This window comes from Chlorocebus sabaeus, chromosome 26 (genome assembly GCF_047675955.1).
Source record: "Chlorocebus sabaeus isolate Y175 chromosome 26, mChlSab1.0.hap1, whole genome shotgun sequence".
Lineage (NCBI taxonomy): Eukaryota > Metazoa > Chordata > Mammalia > Primates > Cercopithecidae > Chlorocebus > Chlorocebus sabaeus.
In genome coordinates, this window is record NC_132929.1 from 25,463,116 (window position 1) to 25,489,563 (window position 26,448).

Consider the following 26,448-nt stretch of genomic DNA (forward strand, 5'->3'; position numbering starts at 1 on the left):
ATTCCTTCACAGGATGCCTGGTTTCAACTTAGATTCTCTTAGTATAAGCTCTCTTTTCTGAATGTAAACGTATTTGCATTGTTATTTCTAAAACCCCAGTAGGTTTCTGGATATTGTACAGATACTGAGTACAGATACAATTGTGTAAATTTTACAGTGTTTAATGTTGAGGTAAGAGTTTCGTTACCGATTATAAAAGATATTTTCCTATTCAGACCTCAGGGCTATTTTAGGACCTACAAATAAATGTGATTCCCAGCAGCTTCAGTTTTTGATAGTCAAAAAGTTAATAATCTTTAAGTTAAATATGTGACATTATTTAGCAAAAAGACTGTGCTTTACTTTTTAATTTCTAACAAATTATGTGTCTAATGTTTAAAAATATGAAAAAAAAAATGTGATAATGCAAAAATGTGGGAGAACTGTGGCTAAAGAACAAAAAATCACTTGCTAAATAAAAAAAGAAAACAAGGATAAATCAGGGTACGTAAAAGAATTTTTAGGAAAAATAAAGTTTGAGCAAAAAGAAAAAAACAATAAAGTATTGGAATGTGAAGTTGAGGATATTTTCCAGAAAGCAGGATTTTAAAAAGCTGAGATAGTAAAGAGAAAAGAAAAAGTTTTTAAAAAATTAAAGAATCACCTGGGAGGCCCAACATAAAACTAACAGGAATTTCAGAAAGAGAAAATGACAATGTATAATTTTTATATTTTATTTTATTTTTTTAGACACATGGCCTCATTCTGTCACCCAAGCTAGAGTGCAGTGGTACAGTCACAACTCACTGCAGCCTCGAACTTCTGGGCTCAAGTGATCTTCCTGTCTCAGCCTCCAAGTTCCCAGCTCATACCCAGCTATGTTTCTTTTTATTTTTCATAGAGACAGAGTCTTATTATGTTGCCCAGGCTGGTCTTGAACTCCTGGGCTCAAGCGATCCTCCTGCCTCAGCCTCTTGAAGTGCCGGGATTACAGATGTGAGCCACTACACCAGGTCAAATTTTTATTTTTAATCCATAGACACAAATTTCCAGAATGAAAGAGTCTATTGTGTTACCTACAATTTTGAATGAAAATGGATAAAACAATCCATGAAGGAACATAGTGAAATTTTCAATGCTTAAATTTCAAAAATAAATTAAACAAATGGACAATAGCAACAACCAAAACAGGCAACAGCCAAAGATTGTGAATAAGAAAGGCACGAAACTTTAAAAGCCAGAAAACAGTGAAGGAATGCATTAGAAATTCTGAGGGAAGGTTATCTTCTATTCATGACTATGCCATTAAGCTTGAAGTAGATACTATAGAATAAACGTATTTTAGCCACGTAATACTGGAGAATATTCTTCATCACAATAAGGGGTTATACCAAGAGAGAGGAAGATGTGAGAATGGCCCCAGCGCAGGAAATCCTGGAGAAAATACTCGGAGACATAGAAAATGCCTATTCATGGGAAATGCCTAACGAAAACCAGTCAAGAGTTTTCCTGTGGCTGCTTGGTAACAATGGGGAAGATAATGGCTGCCAGAGCAACGTCTGGCAGGCGCTGGGCTAGAGGCGGGTCTCAACCAGCCCATTGGAGGCCTCTTGAGAGCTGTGGCCAGGGGGCTGCGGGGCAGCCTCGGCCACAGCAGCCAAACCAACAGAGTTGGACCCTGATCCTAAAACCTAGGAATTTTCCACTTGTTCATCAATATGGAAAACTCAGATTCTAACGACAAAGGAAGTGTTGATCAGTCTGCAGCACAGCGCAGAATTCAGATGGACCGATTAGATCGGGAAGAAGCTTTCTATCAATTTGTAAATAACCTGAGAGTGAAGAAGATTATAGGCTTAGGAGAGAGAACAGTTTGCTAGGCACCCCAGGTGAAAGTACTGAGGAAGAGTTGCTGAGAAGACTACAGCAAATTAAAGAAAGCCCACCACCGCAAAACTCAGGTGAAAATAGAGGAGGAGACTCTTCAAATGATGTGTCTGATGGTGACTCTACAACAGACTGGCTTAACTCTGTCAGACAAACGGGAAATACAACAAGAAGTGGAAAAAGAGGAAACCAATCTTGGAGAGCAGTGAGCCGGACTAATCCAAACAGTGGTGATTTCAGATTCAGTTTAGCGATAAATGTTAACAGTAATAATGGGGGCCAAAATTCAGAGAATGAAAATGAGCCATCTGCAAGACGTTCTAGTGGAGAAAATGTGAAAAACAACAGCCAAAGGCAAGTGGAAAACCCACGACCTGAATAGTATCTGCAAGGCCATCTAGATCAGAACGAAATTCAGCTGAAGCATTAACAGAAGTTCCACTTACCAGAGGTCAGAGGAGGGCAGGAAGCAGGAGGCTAGACTATCGGAGAACCAGAGCAAGGGGAGAAGGAGGTCACCCCTGCATCCAATGAGTGAAATTCCACGAAGATCTCATCATCATATCTCATCTCAGATTTTTGAACATCTTTGGTAAATGAGACGGAGGGAAGTTCTAGAACCCAGCCCCGTGTGACATTGAGAGAGCAAATATCTGGGCCTGAGTTGCTAAGTAGAGGTATTTTTGCAGCTTCTGGGACAAGAAATGCCTCTCAAGGAGCAGGTTCTTCAGACACAGCTGCCAATGGTGAATCTCCAGGATCAGGATAGAGACCAACCGTAGTCCTTGATCTTCAAGTAAGAAGAGTTCGTCCTGGAGAATATCAGCAGAGAGATAGCATAGTCAGCAAAACGTGGTCTAGGTCTCAGACGCCAAACAATACTGTCACCTACGAAAGTGAACGAGGAAGTTTTAGGTGTACATTTTCACGTTTTGAGCAAGGAGGTGTGAGAACCTATGTCAGTACCATCAGAATTCCCTGTCGTAGAATCTTAAATACTGGTCTAAGTGAGACTACATCTGTTGTAATTCAGACCATATTAAGGCAGATAATAAGAGGTTTTGGTTAAGCTATTTTATGTACAGTGATAGCGACTCAGAGCCTACTGGCTCAGTCCCAAATCAAAATATGGAAAGGGCAGAGTCACGAAGTGGAAGGGGGGTTCTGGTGGTGGTAGTAGTTCTGGTTCCAGTTCGAGTTCCAGCTCAAGTTCCAGTTCAAGTTCCAGTTTGCCCTAGTTCCAGTTCTGGTGGTGAAAGTTCAGAAACTAGCTCAGATTTATTTGAAGGCAGTAATGAAGGAAGCTCATCATCAGGCTCATCAGGTGCCAGGAGGGAGGGTCGACATAGGACCCCAGTCATATTTGATGAAAGTGGCTCTTTGCCCTTCCTTAGCCTGGCTCAGTTTTTCCTCTTAAATGAGGATGATGATGACCAACCTAGAGGACTCATCAAAGAACAGATTGACAACGTGGCAATGACAAGTTTTGGTGAAAGTGATGCATTAAAAACCTGTAGTGTTTGCATTACAGAATATAGAGAAGGCAACAAACTTCATAAACTACCTTGTTCCCATGAGTGCCATGTCCACTGCATCGATCACTGGTTATCTGATAATTCTACCTGTCCTATTTGTCACAGAGCAGTCTTGCAGCTGTCTTAGCTTCTGGTAACAGAGAAGGTGTTGTGTAATTAAGATCTGAACTCTCAGCTATGTAGCTGCTATAGTGATGGGCAAACAGGAATCACTTGCTTTTATGTCCACTTTTTGAGTGGTACTTAAATGTAAAGTAACAACCTGAATTGAGTCATTGCTTTCTGAAGGAATCATCGTCTTTTCTCCAGTTTTTGTTCCAGAATAAAAGGAAATATTTTAAAAGCCACATTTTATGATATAAAAATCTGATTTCTGTAAGTTAAATTGGTAGTATCACTGTTACTGATAATTTATCATATACACCAGTCAATTTTTCCTTTGTTATCAAAAGATCTGCCTTAGCAATGGCTCTGTTTCATGTTGATCTTTAAATTTTCCCACACCGTAAGAGAGAGGGGCGAAAGAAATTACCAGTTTAGACTAAGTTACAGTATGTGTTTCTTAAGTGATTAAAGCTATACCATTCCCAGTTATTAGTTGACACAAATTAAGCCACATTCTGAATATCGTTCGTTTGCCTTTCAGACTTGGTGATACTGGACATGTCAGTGTAAATAACACTTAGTGTATCTTCTAAGTGTTTAACTGTCTCCTAAGTCCATCAGTGTGGTACACTGTAGAGTGAGCTTATAGTTTGAGATATTTATCTTGTGGAAATATTAAAAAGCCTATGCTTGTGTAAGTGAAAAAAGAATCACATTCATTTGTTTAAAAATGTAAAGCTATTTTGTAGAGGCTCAGTACTTTTCCAATGCACTGTGGTATGAATGCATTAAAAATTGTAAAGTACCATGCTTAGAACTGAGAAAACTGCTTTCTGTGAGCCACCGTAGTAGCAAACACACCAAAGTACACAGCTGCTTTTGTAAGTGTATAGATGTCAAGAGCAGAACATATCTATAATATTTAATATATGTGAACAACTACTGTGACGTGCAAAGGAAAGGACAGTGCAGAATCAAACTGTGTTGAAGACCAGTGGAAATTGTATAATTTAACTTGGATTTAGGCAGGAAGTGAAAGATGGGAGGAGTAAAGAAAACCACTCTGAAGAATTTAAAGTTTTCCTAAAGACAGTAATAATGCAGACACAAACTGGTTTCATATGGTGAGAGCAGCCACAGCAGCAGCTTGATCTGGTGTTCTACCTGAGTAGATGAAGCAGAAGATCGACAAGTTTGGCAGAGTTGTGGTTTAAGAAAAACAAACGCCTACCACTTAGCACAAGTTAAATTGGTGTTTTTACAAGTGTGCTCCTCAAAAATGAAAAGATGGAGGAAATAGACTATAAAACCACTTTCAGCATATGAAATGCAATTGGTACACATGTGTGTCAATAGGAAAGTCTCGAATTTGTGTTGCTTTTGAGATTTGGCATTTAAGGTACCAGTGCACACTTCATAATATTTCGTTACTATCTCTAACACAGACCTAACATCTCAAATTTAAAGACCAGTTGAAGATTAAGGGATTTTTATCTTTTGTTGAAAGTGAATCATGTTGGGTTATTTGAAATTCACGTTTTAATTGTGCTGCCCGTATGTGAAAATGAGACTGCTGCCTCACTATCTATGGACATGCACTTTATGTTAGTTTCGTAGTAGTAAGAGTAACTTCATGATTACCCCAGTCCATCTTGCCTAATTTCTTTTTTGAGGCTAGTTGGGGTTAGGATTAGAATGACTATGGAGCAGATATTTGTTCTTCTGGGAAAAGCTTTAACAGGCCAAAACAGGGATTGAACTTGTCCCTGGTCTTTATAAAAGCAAGCTAGCTACCCAGACACAGTCAAACACTCTACAAAATAAACAAGTCTGCTTCAGGAATTGTCTGGCTACCTTCCCTGTTATCAACTTAGCTGTAAAGATTATTTCAAAGCTCACTCTTTCATGATTTCTCCTGGCTTTCAATCCTGCCTAAGTATCAAAGAAATTAACTTGTAAATATGGTAGTTGTTTACTAAGGATATGTATTGCTCTTGCGAGGAAATAATGTCCAAACAAAGCTTCACTTATTTTTTTAAAAATATAAGCAGATTTCACTGTTATGGCACTTATGTAACACATTTTATCTTTTTTTTTTTTTTTTTTTTTTTTTAAAGAAAACCAGTCAAGATTAGAACAAAAGAACTTCTGGATGGAGACCTGCATAAACAAACAAACAAACTGATGCATCTGGCTATGTGAAAAATGGAATGAAAATGAAGTGTTTTTTTTCATATCTATCATTATATTTGGAGAAAATTGTGCATCTATTTTATACTGGTACATAGTAAGCTAAGCAGATAAAAGAATGAAGTAATAATAAAGAAAAACAAAATTTGTATAAAAAGAAACTATTTTAGTACTCTACCTGCCTAATAGTGAGGAACATTTACATAGACATTATAATACAAATGTAAAATATTTATTTAACAAACATAGTGATATTAAATTGATAATATCAATTATTACATGGATAAATTGTAATAAAAGGGTGTAAGGTATGGAAGAGAAGTAGGGAGAACAGAAAAATTCTCATCTGCAATAACATGAAGGCAAGACATTATATCTAAAATAGGTAAATATAAAGATGAGTATAGACATAGTAGTTACAAATATGAAGATAGATTTCAGAAGAGAAAGCTAAGAAACAGTACTGGGACATGAGTAAGGGTATAGCTTGGGACTACATTTTTCCTTGATAAGCCTCATAGTACTACTTAACCTTTTAAACTATGCATTTATTGTTTTTATAAAAATAAAAATAAATTTTGGATAGACTAAAATTATCACTAATCTCCACTACTGTAATGTCAATAGGAAACTTCCTAATGTACCTTCTTTGTTGGGTCACAATACCTACTAATAATTCTTTCATTACTTATAAGATAGAGATCCCTAGTGTCTTGGACACTTGTATCAGTTAGCTATTGCTAGTTAACAAACTTCACGCAAAATTTAGTGGCATAAAGCAATGAGCATCTATTATTGCTCACAAGTCGATGGGTCAGCTGGATACTTTTCATTTCCTTAGGGCTCACTCATCTATCTGATATCAGTTGCGGGTCAGTGAGACATCTCTGCTGCTGTGGGCAAGGTTCTCTCACATGTTTGGAGATTGCTGGTTCTTCGGTGCTCTAGGATAGAATTGGCTAGAACAACCATGTGGCTCTCTGCCATATGGTCTCTTATCCTCCAACATGTTGGCTGGACTTGTTCACCTGGCAGCTTTCCATATAGTGAAAAAGGGTTCAAAGACTCTCAAGTCTAGGCTGAAGACTGGCAGTTCATTACTTCTGCCTCATTCTGTCAGTCGGTGCAATTAGTAGGCAAACCTGGATTTGAGGAGTAAGGGAATAGATTCCATCTGTTCATGAGAGGAGCTGTAGTCATGTTGAAATGGGTATGGATATGGGAAAGCAAAGAGTATTGTGACCATTTTTGCACTTAGTCTCCTTTACCACTCAAAGAAAGTCCCACTTCCCTTCCTCCATGGGTTTTCCCAAGTTCATATACATACATGCCTCTATGTCCTTGCTTTAACCAAAAGGCTTTTCCTACCTTCTACATGACATTCAAAACTCCTTCCATCCATTCAGACTATAAATCAAGTTTCTTTTCTCCTTTTAAGCCTTTCCTGGCCTTTCTAAGCCTTTTGTGATCTCTTATATTGTCAGTATCATTCACTTGCCATTTGATAATTTATTGCTACCGTGGAGATATCTTAGCCTTGAACTAGGCCATACCTTCCTTAATGACAGGAATTGTGTCTTATGATGTTTTGAAAAATACTACCATATGCCCATAAGACTGTCCATAAAGAAGGAATGAATGAGTGGACAAACAGACTACCTCCTCTAATTTGGGACAAACTGTCTGCCTATATAAAACTGGAAGAGCAGAGAATTGGAGGCTATAAAGAGATAATGTAAGGGAATTTTGGGGGAGATGAAACTGATCTGTATCCTGATTATGGTCATGGTCACACAAATCTACATGTTAAGATTCATAGAACTGTATACCAAAAGAAAAAGAAAAGTAAATTTTACTCTATGATGATGAAAAAAAAGCCTCTTAACTCTATAAAATCAAGACTCCAGTGTGAGTAAACTGAGCAATTTTCCTGGAATCCAAAAAATAAATAAATAAACAGAAGACAGAAAGAAGAAAGGAAGCAAGCTACTTCCTATTTTAGCATCAAAAAGTACAAACCAGTATACACAGAGTCACTTAATCTCCTTGTGAACTAAAATTATGGATGCTGCTCAATCCTCTTCTGCTGAAATTGTCCAACCTGTGTCTATTATGTTGGCAAATGTCCTTGCCCTGGTTGGACTCACCTCTGTTTGGGCTACATGGAAAGAGGGCTTACTGGAAGGTGTGCTGAGAGACACTGCTTCTCCCCAGCATTAGGGCAGAGATGACAGAAGGCATTCCCGCCCCTCTTCTATTCCTTTCCTGCTGCATGAGTATCTTGGCCTAAGGCACATTGGACAATCTCACAGGAGCCAGATATTAGGCATCCAACATTCCTCTTATTGATTATTATGAGGAGTTGAGTGCCAGTATTCAGAGATATTGGCCCTCTCACCCTCTACTGGCTTCCCTTTAGGGAAGAGAGAACCTATTACCATATCTGCCAAACACCCCTGCCAATGTGCTTTTAAAATCTCCTCTCTTGCCCATCTGTATTTGATCTGCAGTATATTTTGTTGTTCATTTTCTGGTAAAATATTTTAAAGCTTAGATATTTGTTGTTTAGGTACTCCTTTGTGAGTTTCATTAATTCTTCCTGTAAAGATATCATATTTTCTATACTGAGAAATTTGTTCCTGGATTGTGTGGTCACCATAAAAACTTCTGACAACTTTTCTTTTCCAATGTAAATGCAGTCTGTCAGCTGCTGAATGGTTTAAGATTCTTATGACTAGTAACAAGACCATCCAAATCATCTGCACTCCGTAAAATCAGAATTCTCCACAGCCCTGGTCAGTCTGGAGAATTGGCCCTATCTCAGGCCTTCTTTTTCTCTATTGCCCCAGAATTTAAAAGAGACATCATCAGTTTAGTTTAACCCTACATTCTGAGATGTCTAAAAATAGTTGTAAAAATCTGATGATAGTTCAAATGTTTTCAAAGTTCAAAATGTTTTACATGTATTTTGATTCCTGTGTTGAGACAACTTATTTTTTTGACAGCAAAAAAATCAATCCATATTGTTAGGGAAAAAAAGAAGAAAGGAGATGGACAGCAAATGAACTGTGCTGGTTGTTTGAGTTGCCCATGCTGAAGATGCATATTAAACAAAACAAAATTAGTAGAAACCAGAAGGGAGAACAAACAGTAACTTCAGCTGTGAAGCTGTTGATCCTTATCTCTCTTGTCAAATTCTGGGCAAGAAAACCATACAGATAGTCCATGTAGCCCTGGGCACCTCTGTGTTTTCTTAAAGACAGCCCTGATGTGTAAAAATTGTGTACACACATGACCTTCTCTCTGAGTATTGCACAACACCACCTGGTAAACTCCCTGTAATTCCTCAGCATTTTATTGACCTCTTTGTATCCTCCTCTTTCCATTTCTCTCCCTGACCCTTCAGTAGTCTATCCGTTCAGAGTATCTCAGTATGGTGTGTCAGTGTTCCCAGCTGAATGGAGAAAATTTATCTCAACCATACAAGGATTTTTAAACAAAGTGAATAAAGCATCATCTCAAGACTTTTCACTTGCATGAGCTTATTCCAAGGCTCTAATTTTGTATTTATATTATTTTTGTTGAAATTCCTCCCCTAAATTATACAAGATCCAGATCTCACAAAGCCCACATATATCCCTGGTCTCCACTCACCCCTGGACCCTTTCTTACCCAATACTCCATTAAAAATCAAAATATGATTAAAGAAGTACCAAACTTGCTTGTCTTTGAGTCTCTCTATCAAATGGACAATTCATCAAAGCAGTTTTTAAAGGCATCTGTATTTTTCTCTTTTCATGCTGCTGATAAACACATACCCAAGACTGGGCAATTTACAAAAGGAAGAAGTTTATTGGACTTACAGTTCCACGTGGCTGGGAAGGCCTCGCAATCATGGCAGAAGGTGAAAAGCACATCTCACATGGCAGCAGACAAGAGAAAAGAGAGCTTGTGCAAGGAAACTCCTGTTTTTAAAACCATCAGATCCTGTGAGACTCATTTGCTATCACAAGAACAGTACAGGAAAGGCCCACCCCAGTAATTCAATCACCTTTCACCCGGTTCCTCTCATGACATGTGGGAATTGTAGGAGTTACAATTCAAGATGAAATTTGGGTGGGGACACAACCAAACCATATCATTCCACCACTGGCCCCTCCCAAATCTCATGTCCTCACATTTCAAAACCAATCATGCCTTCCCATCAGTCCCCGAAAATCTTAACTCATTTCAGCATTAACTCAAATGTCCACAGTGCAAAGTTTCATCTGAGACTAGACAAGTCTTCCACCTATGAGCCTGTAAAATCAAAAGCAAGGTAGTTACTTCCTAGATACAATGTAGGTAAAGGCATTGGGTAAATACAGCTGTTCCAAATGGGATAAATTGGTCAAAACAAGGGGCTATAGCCCCTATGCAAGTCTGAAATCCAGCAGGGCAGAAAAATCTGAAAGTTCCAAAATGATCTCTTTTAACTCCATGTCTCATGCTGATGCAAGAGGTGGATTCCCAGGGTCTTGGGGCAACTCCACCCCCATGGCGTTGCAGGGTATAGCCCCCTTCCTGCTACTTTAATGGGCTGGCATTGAGTGTCTGTGATTTTCCAGGTGCACGGTGCAAGTGGTCAGTGGATCTACCGTTCTGGGGTCTGGGGTCCTCTTCTCACAGCTCCACTAGGTGGTGCCCCAGTAGGGACTCTGTGTAGGGGTTTTGACCCCACATTTCCCTTCTGCACTGCCCTAGCAGAGGTTCTCCATGAGGATCCCACCCCTGCAGCAAATTTCTGCCTGGCCATCCAGGCATTTTCATATATCCTCTGAAATCTAAGCAGAGGTTCCCAAACCTCAATTCTTGACTTCTGTGCACCTGCAGGCTCAACACCACATGGAAGCTACCAAGGCTTGAGGTTTCCACCCTCTGAAGCTATGGCCCAAGCTCTATGTTGGCCCCTTTCGGCCATGGCTGGAGCAGCTGGGATGCAAGGCGCCAAGTCCCAAGACTGTACAAAGCAACAAGGCCATCGGACTGACCCACAAAACCACTTTTCCTCCTAGGTCTCCAGGCCTGTGATGGGAGGGGCTGCTGTGAAGACCTCTGACATCCCCTGGTGACATTTTCCTCATTGTCTTGGGGATTAACATTTGGCTCTTTGTTATTTATGTAAATTTTTGCAGCCATCTTGATTTTCTCCTCAGAAAATGGGATTTTCTTTTCTATTGCGTTGTCAGGCTGCAAAATTTCCAAACTTTTATGCCCTGTTTCTCTTATAAAACTGAATGCCTTTAACTTCACCCAAGTCACTTCTTGGATGCTTTGCTGCTTAGAAATTTCTTCCACTAGATACCCTAAGTTATCTCACTCAAGTTCAAAGTTCCACAAATCTCTAGGGCAGGGGCAAAATGCTGCTAGTCTCTTCGCTAAAACACAAGAGTCACCATTGCTCCAGTTCCCAACAAGTTCCTCATCTCCATCTGAGACCACTTCAGCCTGGATTTCATTGTCCATATCATTATCAGCATTTTGGTCAAAGCCGTTCAACAAGTCCCTGGGCAATTCCAAACTTTCCCACATTTTCCTGTCTTCTTCTGAGCCTCCAAACTGTTCCAGCCTCTGCCTGTTACCCAGTTCCAAAGTTGCTTCCACATTTTCGGGTATCTTTTCAGCAACACCCCACTCTACTGGTACCAATTTACTATATTAGTCCATTTTCACACTGCTAATAAAGACATACCTGAGACTGGGCAATTTACCAAAGAAAGAGGTTTACTGGACTTACAGTTCCACATGGCTGGGGAGGCCTCACAATCATGGCAAAAGGTGAAAGGCACATCTCACATGGCAGCAGACAAGAGAAGAGAGAGCTTGTGCAGGGAAACTCCTGTTTTTAAAACCATTCAGATCTCATGAGACTCATTCACCATCAGAAGAACAGATCAGGAAAGACCTGTTCCCACAATTCAATCACCTCTGAGCAGGTTCCCCCCACAACACATGGGAATTATGAGAGTTATAATTCAAGATGAGTGGGAATGCAGCCAAACCATATCAGCATATTTTCTTTCTTCTGGAGTTCTTCTTTCATATTTATGTGTGCCATCATGTTTTCTTATCAACTGAAAAAAAAAATTATCCCTTTTGCTTCTCCCTGTCACTTCATCATCTTCAATGTAGAGAGTTAAATCATGCCAGTGAACAGTTGTTAGCCTTCCTCCATGAAGCAAAAGACCTTCAGTCTCCAAATGGAAGACTAAAAATGCAGGGAGGCTGAATTTAAGATAAATGCTTTTGCAGCCCCAAAATAGCGGGACACTTTCTGCGCTGTCTCATGTCTTCTTTATTTTCTTAGGACTAAGGTTCCAAAGTCATTGGTAATGAACATAAAGCAATCATCTTAAGATTAGTCTTTCTGCTCAGTAAAGAACGTACTATATGACTAGTTTTATTATGATTTTTTTTGAGACAGTCTCACTCTATTGCCCAGGTTGGAGTGCAGTGGCATGATCTCTGCTCACTGCAACCTCCACCTCTCAGGTTCAAGTGATTTCCATGCCTCAGCCTCCTCACTAGCAGGGACTACAGGTGCACACTATCATGCCCAGCTAATTTTTGTATTTCTGGTAGAGACTGGGTTTCACCATGTTGGCCAGGCTGGTCTCGAACTCCTGGCCTCAAGCGATCTGCCCACCTTGGCCTCCCAAAGTGCTGGGATTACAGGCATGAGCCATCATGCCCAGCCTAGTTTTGTGATGACTTCCACGAGTGTTTAATTAAAAGGTGAGTTTTCATGCACCTGAATGAGTGATACAGGGGCAGGAAACTAAAATAATAGAGCTGAGAGTCCTGACCCCCACCACTAACTTCACATCTTAGGTTTGATCATCAGAATGACCTGAGCTCAGGGCTGAGCCTGTAGCTTCCTGCATCAGATAGTCTGGGGGTGGGATAGAGAGTCAAGTAAAGGGAGCATATCCTGAGAGCTTGTGTGTGTTCACCCGAGCAGCCCAAGTCCTCTCTTTAGCTTGAAAAACATGAAATCAAATTTCCATCTAATCCTCCCCATCTTAAAGCTTTTACTTGGCCTTCTGCTTTTCACTCCAAGCTTTGTTTTAGCAGCTTCAGATATAACCACAGAAGAGTCAGTGGTTAGGAGCACAAGAGCACAGAAGTTAGTCCAGGCAGTTCTGGGATTGCACATCATGTCTTGCTTCTCTCACTCGTTCTCACCTTGGGTTAACCATTTTCAGCTTTAGTTTCCTTGTGTATAGAATGGGGCTAGAATTAATGCTGTTAGAAACTAAATGCGATGTCTGTAAAGTCCTTAGCAAATATAATCTTTCAATAAATATTAGCTATTGTGAATGCCATAATTATCTTTCTGGAGTCTTCTAAACAAAATGAATCATCAGGTATTTGATAGATAAGAACCAAGTGATATAATACCAGAGAGGATAGAAAGACATGCTTATTGCCCACTCACTGTATCTTTTCCCTCTGCCAGAAGTCCTGAGATGGGTGTGAAGGAGCAGGAAATAGAGAAGGAAATACAGAGAAGATCAAGTGTATTAAAAAAATATATGAATCCTGAAGATTCAGAATGATCTAGGGACAGAGTTGGAATTGCTGATGCCCATTAGAGGAGGATCCTTGATCTATCGTTAGTATTCCTTCCAACCTCAGGAGGGTTTCTCCCTCCAGATTAGTTTGGTGAACCTCAAAATCTAGAGAGGGCAGCAGAGAAAAATGTCAGCAGAGAAAACTGGAGTCTCAAGAACAAATTCTTCTTCCTATTGGCAGAAGAGTTCTGGTTAACTAGTCAAGTTAGATATAAATCCACTTATTCAAACTAGCAGGTTTATGACATTTTAAAAGTAGAGATTATTAGTCTATTTCATAAAAGAAAAACTGTGAAGCTTGTTATTAAGTGCAATATAAGTACTACAAGCTCTAAAGGTTAGAAAGCAATTTAAAGACCATTCAGTTCAATCCCAATGTCAGGTGATGTAACTCAAGTTCAGAAGGGCCAAATGACTTGCTCATGGTAACATTGCAAGTTTGACCAGATAGCAGATATAAAAATCAGCTGGGGTAGACAAACAATTGGCTTGGCTTTTAACTTACTAACCCAAAGCTCATCAGTCAAATTGGTTTATAAATGTAGATACAGGTTAGGAAATGCCCATATGTAAATGGAAAAAATATAAAAAGATTTGATTTATATTTACACAGCTTTTTCTTCTTTAAAGGATACTGTTTATAAAGATTTGTTGACTCACAAGCCACAAACTTCAAGAGAAGGTAGTTTCACTTGTATACTTTTTCCTCCTCAGATTTTTTTATTTGAATGTGGGCAAATAATGTGATAGAATAAAAATTATTAATATCTTCCTATTCCCAGACCTCAGTTCCCCCTTCCCTGTCCATCAAAGGGTAGCCCATCTCTCCCCACCAAACCTGCAGTCAGATCATAAATAGGACTCTTTCCTACTAGGAGATTTAGTCAATCTAATAAAACAAACAAACAAACAAAAAACACTGGGATAATTAGAGGAGGAAGAAGAAATGGGAGAGAAAACCTTAGTGGGTTGGGTGGAGGAGGATGAATATTATCAATATTTGGGAAATGTGTTTTAAACTATATGTTTCAATCTCCTTCAATACATTCCAACAGAATTCCTTTCCAGTTCCTTTTTTGCTCTTAAATTATGCTTCTTACAAAATACACTGCCATAAAATGAACCTCCTCTAGAAACTCTTCTCCTGGGTATCTAGGTTATAGAGGTTACAAGCAGTGGTGTACTAGAGACAGCTTGTACTGGCTTAGAGAACAAATGCTGTGCATCTCTTCCCAGTACTATTCAGTGATCTCATACTGGTAGTTTGAAATTGGCCGTGGTGGGAGTATTTACACCACAGAAATTGGCAAACATTACAAATCAGGGCTTGCTTTTCACCCCCCTCCCAGAGAGCTGGTTTACCAGAACACCACTGGACAAAAAAACACAATGGTAAAATAATCCTCCTCCCAGTTTTCATATTCTGAAATTGTTGTTTTTGAAACATGATAGCTGGGTTTTCCTTTAGACTCTATTTTATAAAATACTTCTAAAAAGTTCCAAAGTTACACTCCACACACTAGAATCCTGCCTGCTGTTTTATGAACACATGCACGAGTGAAGTCAGGGAGTGGTTGAGGGAATGTTTATTGTTTTATTCAAATTCATCCCTCACTGTTAAAATAACAATGTGTGCTATAATAATAGATGAATATCATTATTGTAATATTTGAAAGATAATACATTTTTATTCCTTAAACGTTTAAATTTATTGTTAACAAAATAGCCCTCTCCTAGGAGCCGTGGCACCTATAAAATATTTTAAAGCAGTGTTCTTACCCTCTTTTTGCCATTTTTTTATCCCTTTGAAAATATTAAGAAAGCTACAGACCCTCTAAACCAGAAAACTTGTAAGGCCAAAGTCCAGTTAACTCCAGGTTAAGAACCCCTGCTTGTAGATAAGGTCCCCATTCTCAAGGCATTTGCAGTCTCCTGGGTAGAACTTTTTGGGAACTTCTGTTCTGAAATTCCCTTAAGAATCCATTACACTTTTTTTAGTAGTGGCATCTTTATCCTCCTGGGGTAGATTGAACTTAAAAGGAAAAAAAAAGGAGCCGAAGGTCATTTGGCACCAAAACTGATGAATACAGTGTGCAATGAAACTGAGTATTACCTTTTTTGGTAAAAACAAATAGGGAGTAGAGTAATAGGGCCCTTTTTCTTTCTGACACATAAACTGGCTCTGTAGGCAATTCCAAAAGAGGATTTCTGGAAAAGATCTGGGCCATACAACATCATCACAGTAAATGGGTATCTTCCATTTCTCTGCCCAATATTTATGGGGCAGATGATAAGGGGAAATTTGGATGCATAAATTCTTAATTTCTACCACTTTAATGAAAAGAAATCAGTCTCATTACCATATATATCCTGTTTCCAGTAGTTCACCTGTATCAAATTTTACCATGTAGCAGGTACTGTGTTGAATGCTCTCCATGCTTCAGATAAGCTCTATGAAATATGCAACACTGTTATCTTTAATTCATAAATGAGAAAACTGAGGCTTAGAGTAGGTAAGTAGTGGCAGCTCGGAATTTGAAACATCAATCTTCCCAACTCTGAATCTTGTGCTCTTAACCACTGTTGAGATCACATCTTCCTGTCCACACATGAAAATCACATACCGCCTTTCATTGCTAAATGAAAAGCCACTAGAATGATGCAGGTGGGAATTCAAACAGATGTTTAGAAGCAGCAGCCAGCTGTGTGGGTAGTGATGAGAGAGAGTTGCATGGAGAAGGCAAAACTTTGGTTCAACAAGATTCCAATAGAGAAAAAAGGAGTAATTACAAGCAGCCGCAATAGCAAGGACAAAAATTTGAAGGTAAGATCAGCAATGTGCTTTTGCTAAAAGAGGACACAGAGGAACAGAACAGAACAGAACTGAACAGAACAGGCAGAATGATAGCAGGGCAGATAAGTAAACCACTGCAAGTGGAGGTGGCAGCCAAGGGAGGCAGGGCAGCTATTACTAACAAAACAAACAAACAAAAACAAACAAAGGCATGTTGCTCACTAAACCCAGGAGGAACATAAGAATAGCATCTAAGGTAGAGATTCTCAATCCAAAGTTCTACGGAACTTCGAAAAAAATCCCAGAAGCAAACTCATACACACCATATCCCATATCAGTTAAATTCACATTTCTGGGAATGAAATCCAGGCTCCAGTGTGTTTGGTTCCTTTGTTTTAAGCTCCCCAGTGATTCTAGCATATATACAGGATTAGAAATCACTGGTCTAACATCTTGGTTAAGGTAGATGAAACAAATAGGGAAGAAGTATGAGTATGTGAAACAAGCTTGACAGCTGAGAACTAGGCCAAGAAGAGGAGCACAGGCAGAAAGGTAGTAAGGACACAGACGTGGGCTGGTACCAAGCTCCCAGGTGGGGTAGGAGAGCCATGACAGATAGAGACTCTGTAAGTAATCAAGAGGTATTTGGGTTCAAATCAAGGCTGTTCATACCAAATTGATGGAGAACCATACCAGATATGGAGAGAGTATAGACATAATCAAAAGTATAGGCTCTGCTATTCCTTCGCTATGGCACCCTGGGCAAGTTACTTGACCTCTGGCCTCAGTGATTTCCTCTGTAAAAATGGGAATGTTAATCATATCTATCTTCCAGGGATATACATGCACTAGGCATAAGAGAAAGACTATGAAGTGAAGGTCCTCTAGAAGATTCCAGTTCTAAAACAGGGTGAAAACTGAAGTGAAAAGTACACATTCCTGAGAACCAGGAGATGGCAATAGAAAGCAGGTTGGTGCCAGGTAGTGGGAGAGCTCATTATTTAAAAAAAAAAAAAAAAAAAAAAAAAACTTTGCAGTAATGATAGGGAAGGAAAAGCACAACATTTTTGGAAAGCAGTGTGGAAAAATATAACAAGAGCCAGAAAGATGTTTGTACCATTTTATCCAGTAATCCTACTCTTGGAATTTATCCTAGAAAAATAAATCAACAGAAGAAAAAGAAACTTCAGTGTATAAATATCTATATTCTTAAAAAATGGAAACAACCAGAACTGTCAAATATAGGTCAATGGCTAAGTAAATTGTTTTATAGCCACCATATAGAATATTAACTTTGGAATTCAGGAATCTTGTCTTATTCGTCTTTTAATTTTTTAAAGTTCAACCTTAATTATACAAGGAACACTTTTTAAAATTGTCATTATAAAAAAATTAATGCAATAAAAAGCTAAAATTCTCCTTAACCAATTTTAGTTTTCCACCTAAAAACTGCCACTCTTAACAGTTCAGTGTGCACTCTGAGACATTTTTCAAGACACTTGTACAAACACCCACAGATACATTTACATATACATATATGTACACTTACATACACATATCTATAGAGCTATCTATTTTGTTTACTGTATGTTACAAAAATGCTATCTTGGCTGTACTTGTTTTTCTGTAATTTGTTTTTTTTTTTTTACTTAGCAATGTGCCTTGGAAGATTTTCATGTTAGTACTGATAGATATATCTCACTGTGTTTAATTTAAGGATGAATATATCACAGCTTATTTAACCATTCCAAGTATTGGTAGATATTGATGTAGCTTTCAATTTGCATAATGACAGATGTTTTTTAGATGAAAACTCTTGCTTCTTGCTTCTCTCTCCTGACGCGCTTTAACAACTGTTTCTTGAGGGCATGTAAAGAAGAGTGAAATGGTTGGATATAGAGGTTCTGGTCTATGAGTTTAAATGTTAAATGACTGCACCAGCTTACGTTTTGCCAGCAGAAGAGGGGAGTATCCAATGTCCCAGGCGCTCATCTAAAGTGGATATTATCAAACTTTAATGTTTCCAATCTCCTAGGTGAAAATAGTAACTATTACTTTAATTCGCATTTACCAACCTCTTGTTAGAGTAAGCCTCTCCTTTGGCCATACATATTTCTTTTCGGTGTTTCAACTATTTGTCACCTTTGCCAATTTTTCCAATTTATTATCATTTCAGTTCTCTGTCATATAGCGTAATCAGTTTTGAGTTAAGTGCTGAAATATTTACTGAGTTAAATTTTACATTTAAAAATGATCATAAAAACATATAAAATATGTATGACATAATGCAGTTAGATTAAAATGAGAATAAATTATTAGGTGCAACATGAGAAGATATTCATACAATTGAACACAGGCTAGAAAGGAATACTTTAAATAAGAACAATAAAACTAGAAACAATAGCTAATATTTACAAAGTACTTTACATATACTTACCACTAATCAAAATGTTTTACATTTGTTAACATCTTTATTCTTCATACCAATACTATGACATTTTTTTGAACTTGCTAAAAATCATTGTATAAATGGCAAAGCCAGATTCTGATAAGCCTGGGCAATCTGATTCCATAGTCTTTACACTCTTCACTATTACATTATACTAATATAGCTGCTGCTGTTGCTTCGCCTCCTCCTCCTCCCTCTCCTCCCCCTCCTCCTTCTTCTTTTTCTCCTTCTTCTTCTTTTCTTCTCCTTCCTCCTCCTCCTCCTCCTCCTCCTCTTAATTTTGCTGTGAACCTAAAAGGCTTTTTTTTTTTAATTAAGTATTTTCTTTCTTAAGTTGCTCAGTGAATGCTGAGTTAAGACCAATGGGAATTGGAAGAGCTTAGAAAATATCATAGCAGAATAGTTAGAGTGAATATTCTATCTAAAATATCACAGAATAGTTAGGATGAATCCCAGTGCACAAACAGGTATACAAGAAAAATTATTCACTGTGATTTAATTTTTATTTCTAATATTTTTCCTGCCAGTCTATTAGGAAATATAGCTTCAGTGATTTTCTTGCTTCCCTCTCCTCCATCCTGTGCAAAGCTATGCATGTCAGAGTGGGGGTGGGGAGAGCACATTGCATATCGTGTGGTCTTTGATCTTCCGTTACCAGGCTATCTAATTTGCCAGTGGGATATCCTCTATCCCTTTCCAGTTTGCTGCCTGCCGCTTCTGTGCTCTCGGTTCCCACCTAGGGCCAAGGGTGCCTATTATTCTACCTGCCTAGTTGCCTATACAGCTATTCTCTCTGTAGGGCTAGGACTACCTCCCAGATGGCTCTGTCTGGGATGTGGGGTATATATCCTCTTGCTTAGAGACACATTGGCCTTCTCACTCTCCCTTCCAAGACCAGGAAAATTGTTCTTCTAGACAGGGGAAATTTCTAATTTCATGATTTTGGTCAAGACAAGTTCTATGTCCCAAATTCACTCTTATCTCTTCGACCTAGGCTTGTGTACCTAAATCTAAGATGACTATTAGGATACTTTCTTCTTTTTATGCTGGCAGGTCTCTCCCTTGAGATAATGTATACAGAGCCAACCATTAGATTAGGGGTAGGGTGGAAAGCTAGAAATACAAAAAAATTAATAGATTTTTGCAGATCCAGATAGATTGATCGATAGAGACACATGAGAAATATCTTATGATACACTGCCACATAATCTCATCTAGGTATGAGAATACCCAAGGTACTCTCTACTTGGACATTGTTGGCATCCAGGTGGATCATCTATAGCCAACTGTTCTTTTTCTGAGTTCCTTGACAGCTGAACAAAACCTTTGTCTTTCCACTGTTACTTCTGACGGACATACTTGCCTCACTCTTCATCATATTTTCCTTCTGTTGCTATCCCTGCAAATCTCCCATGGACAGCTGGGCCCATCTGCCTACATAACAATTGGCAGCAAACAACAAAGTGTCAGTTGCTTCCAATGACTCAATAGATGGGTAGCTGGAATAGATAGCACTATTGGGGTCTTCCTGCCCTGAGAACAGGGCTGTCTAGCTTCATGAGTGTGTAATCTATGCAGTCACACAGGGCCATGAGCTTGATTTAATGCTCTGTTGTCACCATACTGGAATTTTTAATAGCCTTTTTAAACAAAAGGCCCTTTGCCTTCATGTTGCATTGGGACTCATAAATTATCTAGCTGGTCCTGCCTAAAGGTCATCATTTCAAAAGATTTGAAAACTCTGTACTTGAAGACCCATCTCCAGAGTTTCTGAGACTGAGAAACTGTAAAGATAAATAATATTTCAATTGCATTTAAGGATACCATTAATGGATAATTTTGGTAGGACTGGTTAAGGGATACCCTTTAGGGTCTTTTTTTTTTTCCAAGTTCAATACTCTTGGGCTTTCAGGATGATATCAGTAAGTCTTATAATCCCATTTGTGAGGTTAATATGCACACTCTTTTCTTCATTTATGATGGTGTCCACACATATAAAAATGCTACAATACGAGAATGATTGCAAACTCTATGTTGGAATTCATTTAAACAACCGTTTTCAGAATGATCAGCGGTTTGATTGGATGGTGTCTTTATGCAGTACAAATGATTGTGGAAGCCTAACTGGACCAATCCCATGAGCAACACTATGCTAATTAATGTGCTGTCCCATGCTCACTCGTGGATCAGTAGGTACCCTTTGACCATCACCTTCCCATTTGCTGTGGCATCAGCCTTGAGTCAGACCCATGACACCTGAACTCTAGGCTCCTTCATAAGGTTCAAAGAGATTGCTGAGAATCCATCTTATCAGCCAATCTTTCCCCATTCCATCCTAGTGAGGTTAATAATATATGAAAGAAGTTGTAGATAATATGGTAACTTCATGTCCTCAAGAGTTAATATAATTAAAAAAAAAATTTGTATCTTTCCTGTCACATGAAAAATACCTCAGGGATGGAGGCTTCACATCAGTGTACTATCACACCAGCTTGAGAAATATGTCATCCTTCTATCTAATCTCTCTATTTATGAGAATCAAAAGAGGATTCTGTCTTCAAGCAAGGATCTGTTCAGCCTTTCAGAGAACTCAGAACGTCTGTCATCACAGAAGGATGTGGTCTGTTTTCTGAGATGATTTATGGCTCTTAGAGATGAGCTTTGAGTATCCAGCCTTTGGCCAGGATACATCAACTTCTTTATTAAGTATCATCATGCACTGAATGTCTGTTGACATATAACACTGTATTTGTGAAGTGTCACCAAACCAGGAGGGACCCGTCTTCTCATTATCACTGCCCTTCTTATGACTATTACTTAAATCTGCCAATACAGAAATCAGAGAAATTTTTTAAAGTTCACACAATCTAGAGTAGGATGTATTATGGTCCAGTGAATGGTTTTTCAATGATAGACTGAATTGAGGCAGGCAGTTACAGAGTAGTGGAAGAAAGAGTGGAACCAGGATCCATGAGTTCAAAGATTACTTCTGCCTTTACCAGCGGTCTGTTGCAGAGCAAGTTACTTAACCTCTCAGAGATCCACTTTTCTGTATACAAATTGAGGCTAACACACAAACATACAAACTCTGAGTAACTGCTTTATGGGGTTGTTTTTGAGGCTAAAATAGATCGTTTCTGTGAAAAAGTTTTGTAATGGGTAGTCTTGAAAATAAATAGTGATTAAAAATTAAGTCAATATGCAAAAATTATGTGTAGACATTATTAATTTCTAAGGCAATGTTCCTCAATCTTGGCTGCTTTTAAAACTCTCAGTCTCCAAGCTGCATCCCAGATCAATTAACCCCGAATTTCTGGGGTTTGGGTGCAGGCATCAGTATGTTTTTAAAGCTCCCTAAGGTGATGACAATATGCAGCCAGAGCTGCATAAAGGAAACTGCCCTAAGGGAAAAAGAAAATCACTTTCATTGTTTGCTTCCTATAGCTTGACCAAATGACTTAACAAATAATTTGATTATATATCCCTCAAGCACCTGGGATGGTGCTGAGCACACTAAAATTGCTAACCAAATATTTGTAGATAACCTTTACAAATGACTATGAAAAGAGTTGAAAATTCTTCACATTAAGTTCATACTATTGCAACTCATTTCTTATTTAGTGAACTATTTAGGGGGAAAGGAAAGACAGTAATGACTGTCAAAAAACAAAAACAAAAACAAAAAAAACTAAAAGAACTTGGCATGAAAATTCGGGTGGTATGTTGACCACAACCACATATAAATGAGTAATGAAAGCAGACAGGAAAGAAAAATGAAGCTGCACTGGGGGGCCCCGGCCAGCACGTGTGCATGCAGTTTTCCTTCCTGGCATATGGTTGCCTTTGGTGTATGGCTAATCCAGGAGGTTGCCAGAAAAGTGTGTGAAAAGTCTTATAAATGTGTTCAGTGAACATCGTTGACAAGTAACTGGACTCCAGCTCTCCCATCTGTCTCTGGCAGGGTTGCTGCCAGCCTTCCAAGTCTGGGAGAACAACTGTGTGGTAAATCACTCTGTAGCCTGGGAAAATCAAGAGTTTTATTTTTTTATGGTGGAGAGTCTGTTGCCCTCCAGGTAGTGATGTCTGTGGGAGAGGGGTAGGTCCCAATAAGTAGTCCTCCTCAGGGAATTAAGTAGTAGCTTTGGAAGGGTCCCCAGAAAAGCTAGGGGGACTGATATTGTTGCACTGGGCTGGGAATTTTATGTATGAGATTACGTTTAATGCTCACAGCAACTCTATGAGGTGGATATTTTATTGTCTCTGTTTTGTCAATTCAGAACTCAAGGCTCTAAAAGTTTAACTCACACCCTGCAGATCACAGGGCTAGGAAGTGGCAGACTGGGGGACTTCATGAAGTCTGCTATCTCCAAAGATGTGTCTTCTCTATAATAATGGTCTATATCACCCAAAGGTAGTCAATCAGCTAAGTCTTCACTCAAGCCAAGCAAATATTTTGGGTCACTATCCATGTGTATGTCCTTCTCCCTTATCCATGTGTATGGATCCTTGAGCCATTGCCTAGATTACTTTCATCCCAAAAGTAAGTCAACCCACTGTGTGACCATGTAGTATCACATAAAGCAGCAGCAGCACCTAGGAGCTTAGTAGTAATGCAGATTATCAAACCCCATTGCAAGTCAACTGAGTCAGAAACTACAGTTTAACGACATTTCCAAGGAATTCATTGAAGTTTAAAAAGCACTGGCCTACACCATAGAATTTTTTATCTGAAAGGGAATTTAGGTTAGTGTTTCTCAAATCTGTGTGCATTAGAATTACTTGGGGGAAGAGAGTTAAAATGCAGATTCCCAGGTTCCTTGCCCAAGGGTTTTTAATTTGGGAGCTGTGAGTGGAATCTGGGCAATCTGCACCTTTTAAGAAGCAGCCCAGTTGATTCAGCTATGGGCGACTTAAAAACAAGACTATGATGAACATTGACTTAGGAATTTCAGCACCTACCACTCATTTTGATGAATCTGAGGTAATGGAGGGGAGAGGGATGACTTAGGTCATGCGGTGGTTAGTGACAGGACCAAGATGAAGACTGTGTCCTTGAAGCAGACTAAACATACTAGGTTTGGCATTGTAGGCCTTACAGAAAATGACTACCAAGTCTCTACCACACTTATTCTTTGTGCTACTTTAGAATAATTGATCCAATTGCAGTTCATTTACTCCTAATGAGAAAGGAATACTCTGGACACGGCAATGGAGGAAGGAGTGGGAGTCAATGGATCTCACTGGTCTTTTTTTAATAGACCTGGTTTTTAAAGTTTGTTTTGTTTTTAATAAGCCAAGGGATTTATTTGGCAGAGGAGAGTTGAGGAGCATAGAGACACAAGTGAAATAGTACTTACACCTACATCTGTACATGCTTACATGTACACTATCTCATTTAATCCTAAAATAGTCCTGTGAGATGCCATTTTACAGCTAGTAAACTCCAGAGTCAGGGATGGAATACAGTCTTCTGGCTTCAGGGATCTCTCTGTTGCATGATTACCACTTTCTGGGGAAAGTTAGAAATTCCACCTTGAGACTGTAAGCAGTTGGTGGACCATGGTTTGTAAACCCAAAAGAACCAATTAAAATCATGATTAGATCATAATTTTAATTTATCATCTTGACTATGGAAATCCAATATCATCTCCAGCCCTTTACTATATCCCTTAGGAAGAAAGTGGAGCAAGGAAAAAAATATATATATCTGTGGGGTGCTTTTATTCAGGAATTATACTTTTCTTTTGGAAGGTGGAATGACGTAGTGGGAAAAGCATAATTTGTGGTTCAAATAATGCCTCCTCCATTTACTAGCTGTATGAAACTGGTAAAATTTTCCAACAACTCTGAGCAGTGTTTTTCTCATCTATAAAATGTGTCATGATGAGAATCACAGAGATAATGTCAGTATATAGTTTGTCACAATGCTTGGGACCTAGTAAGTATTCAATGCCTACAAATCATGGTTGAAATAGAGTGAGGAACACATTTATTTTGGTCAGTATTTTTGACCCCAGATAGTAAGAGTGAAAGTTTTCTTTCTTTAGCTCTACTCTTTCTTCAAAATTCTCTATCTCAAGGAACTAGAAAACAAGAACAAACTAAACCCAAAGCTAGCAGAAAAAAAATAGCTAAAATCAGAATTGAATAAGCAAAAATCAAACAACCCCATTAAAAAGTAGGCAAAAGACATGAACAGACACTTCTCAAAAGAAGACAGACGAGTGGCCAATAAACATGAAAAAATTCTCAACATCAGTAATTATAAGAGAAAGGCAAATCAAAACCATAATGAGATACCATTTCACACCAGTCAGAATGGCTACTATTGAAGTCAGAAAAGAACAAATGCTGGCAAGGCTGTGGAAAAAAGAGAACACTTATACACTGTTGGTGGGAATGTAAATTAGTTCAGCCACTGTGGAAAGCAATTTAGAGGTTCCTTAAAGAACTTAAAACAGAACTATCATTCAACTCAGCAACCCCATTACTGGGTATATATAGACACATGCAGTTGTATGTTTATCGCAGCACTATTCACAATAGCAAAGACATGGAATTAATCTACATGCCCCTCAATGGTAGATTGGATAAAGAAAATATAGTGCACAGACACCATGGAATACTATGAAGCCATAAAAAAGAACAAAATCATGTCCTTTGCAGCAACATAGATGCAGCAAAAAGGCCATTATCCTAAGAGAATTAACACGGGATCACAAAACCAAAGACTGCATGTTCTCACTTATAAGTGGGGGCCAAACAATGGGTATTCATGGACATAAAGATGGCAACAGTCGACTCTGGGGACTACTAGAGTTGGGAGGTAGGAAGAGGGGCAAGTGTAGAACAACTTACTATTGCGAACTGTGCTCAGTATCTGGGTGACAGGATTCAGTTGTACCCCAAACCTCAGCATCACACAACATACCCAGGTAACAAACTCATACATCTATCCCCCTGAATCTAAAATAAAAGTTGAAACTACTGTTTTAAAAGATTATTTATCTCAATAAGTGGCCTCACTATCTATCTACGTAGATTAAGCCAAACTAATCACCTTGTGCTTATTTTGACTTTTCCCCATCCTTTGCCACCTAATTGAATCGGTGTTCGAGCAGAGCTGGCTGTACCTTTGAAACTCCTCCTAAATCTGAAGATTAATTTTCATACCTACATTCCTGTCTAATGTGTTCCTCATAATTTCTCTCATGTGCTGTCAAAGTAGTTACAAAGCTGATCTTTTCTGGGTGAAACTTCTCCCATTCCTCCATGCAGCCACTGAAGCTCTCCATGTAAAATGCAAATCTCACTGTGCTAAACAAAAAATAACTTTATTTTTAAAATAGAACATTCCTCATTTGGAGTGTGTTTTGTGTTTCCTTGAGATTAGATTCAGGTTATGTATTCTCAGCTGCGATACTGGATGGGTGATGTATCCTCAAAGTATCAGCCCTGGAGGCATGATGTTCATCTTTCCCTTACCGGCAATGTTAACTTTGATCACCTGGTAATTGAAAATACTTGCAAATTTACAGAAATGTTGCAATTATGAAACAGTACAACAAATACCCATATGCCTTTGACCCAAGGTCACCTGTAGTTAACATTTTATCCCACTTGCTTTATCGCTTGTTCTATCTACATAATATTTTTCTTAACTTTTATGGTAAGCTTCATAAATCATGGAGCTTTAAATACTTCAGTGTGTATTTCTCAAGTATATAGCGTATATATAGTCCATAATCACAGTATAGTCATCAGTACCAATGAATTTAAATTTGATACAATATTTTATCTAATCTATCATTTGTCTTTCCATTTTCTCAGGTGATTCATTAATGTCCTTATGGCATTTTCCCCTCTAGTATAGGACCCAGTTTAGGGACAGGTACT

General features: G+C 38.6%; 2 protein-coding genes and 1 pseudogene across 5 annotated transcripts in view; 2 read left to right on the forward strand and 1 right to left on the reverse strand.

Moving 5' to 3' along the window:
• Window positions 1–6,245, forward strand: part of DTWD1 (DTW domain containing 1) — a 179,812-nt gene extending 173,567 nt beyond the window's left edge. The window contains exon 5 of the mRNA XM_073012164.1: window positions 5,624–6,245. Within this exon, the coding sequence (XP_072868265.1) occupies window positions 5,624–5,691 (68 nt within the window). The 3' untranslated portion in view covers window positions 5,692–6,245. The remainder of the gene's footprint in view (window positions 1–5,623) is intronic.
• The window catches only part of FAM227B (family with sequence similarity 227 member B), a 521,377-nt gene that overhangs the window by 477,905 nt on the left and 17,024 nt on the right, over window positions 1–26,448 (reverse strand). For all 4 annotated transcript variants that reach the window (XM_038009969.2, XM_073012157.1, XM_073012160.1 and 1 more), the window contains exon 2: window positions 2,313–2,678. The gene's annotated coding sequence lies outside the window, so the exon portion shown is untranslated. The remainder of the gene's footprint in view (window positions 1–2,312; window positions 2,679–26,448) is intronic.
• On the forward strand, window positions 332–5,613 carry LOC103245653 (E3 ubiquitin-protein ligase RLIM pseudogene; annotated as a pseudogene).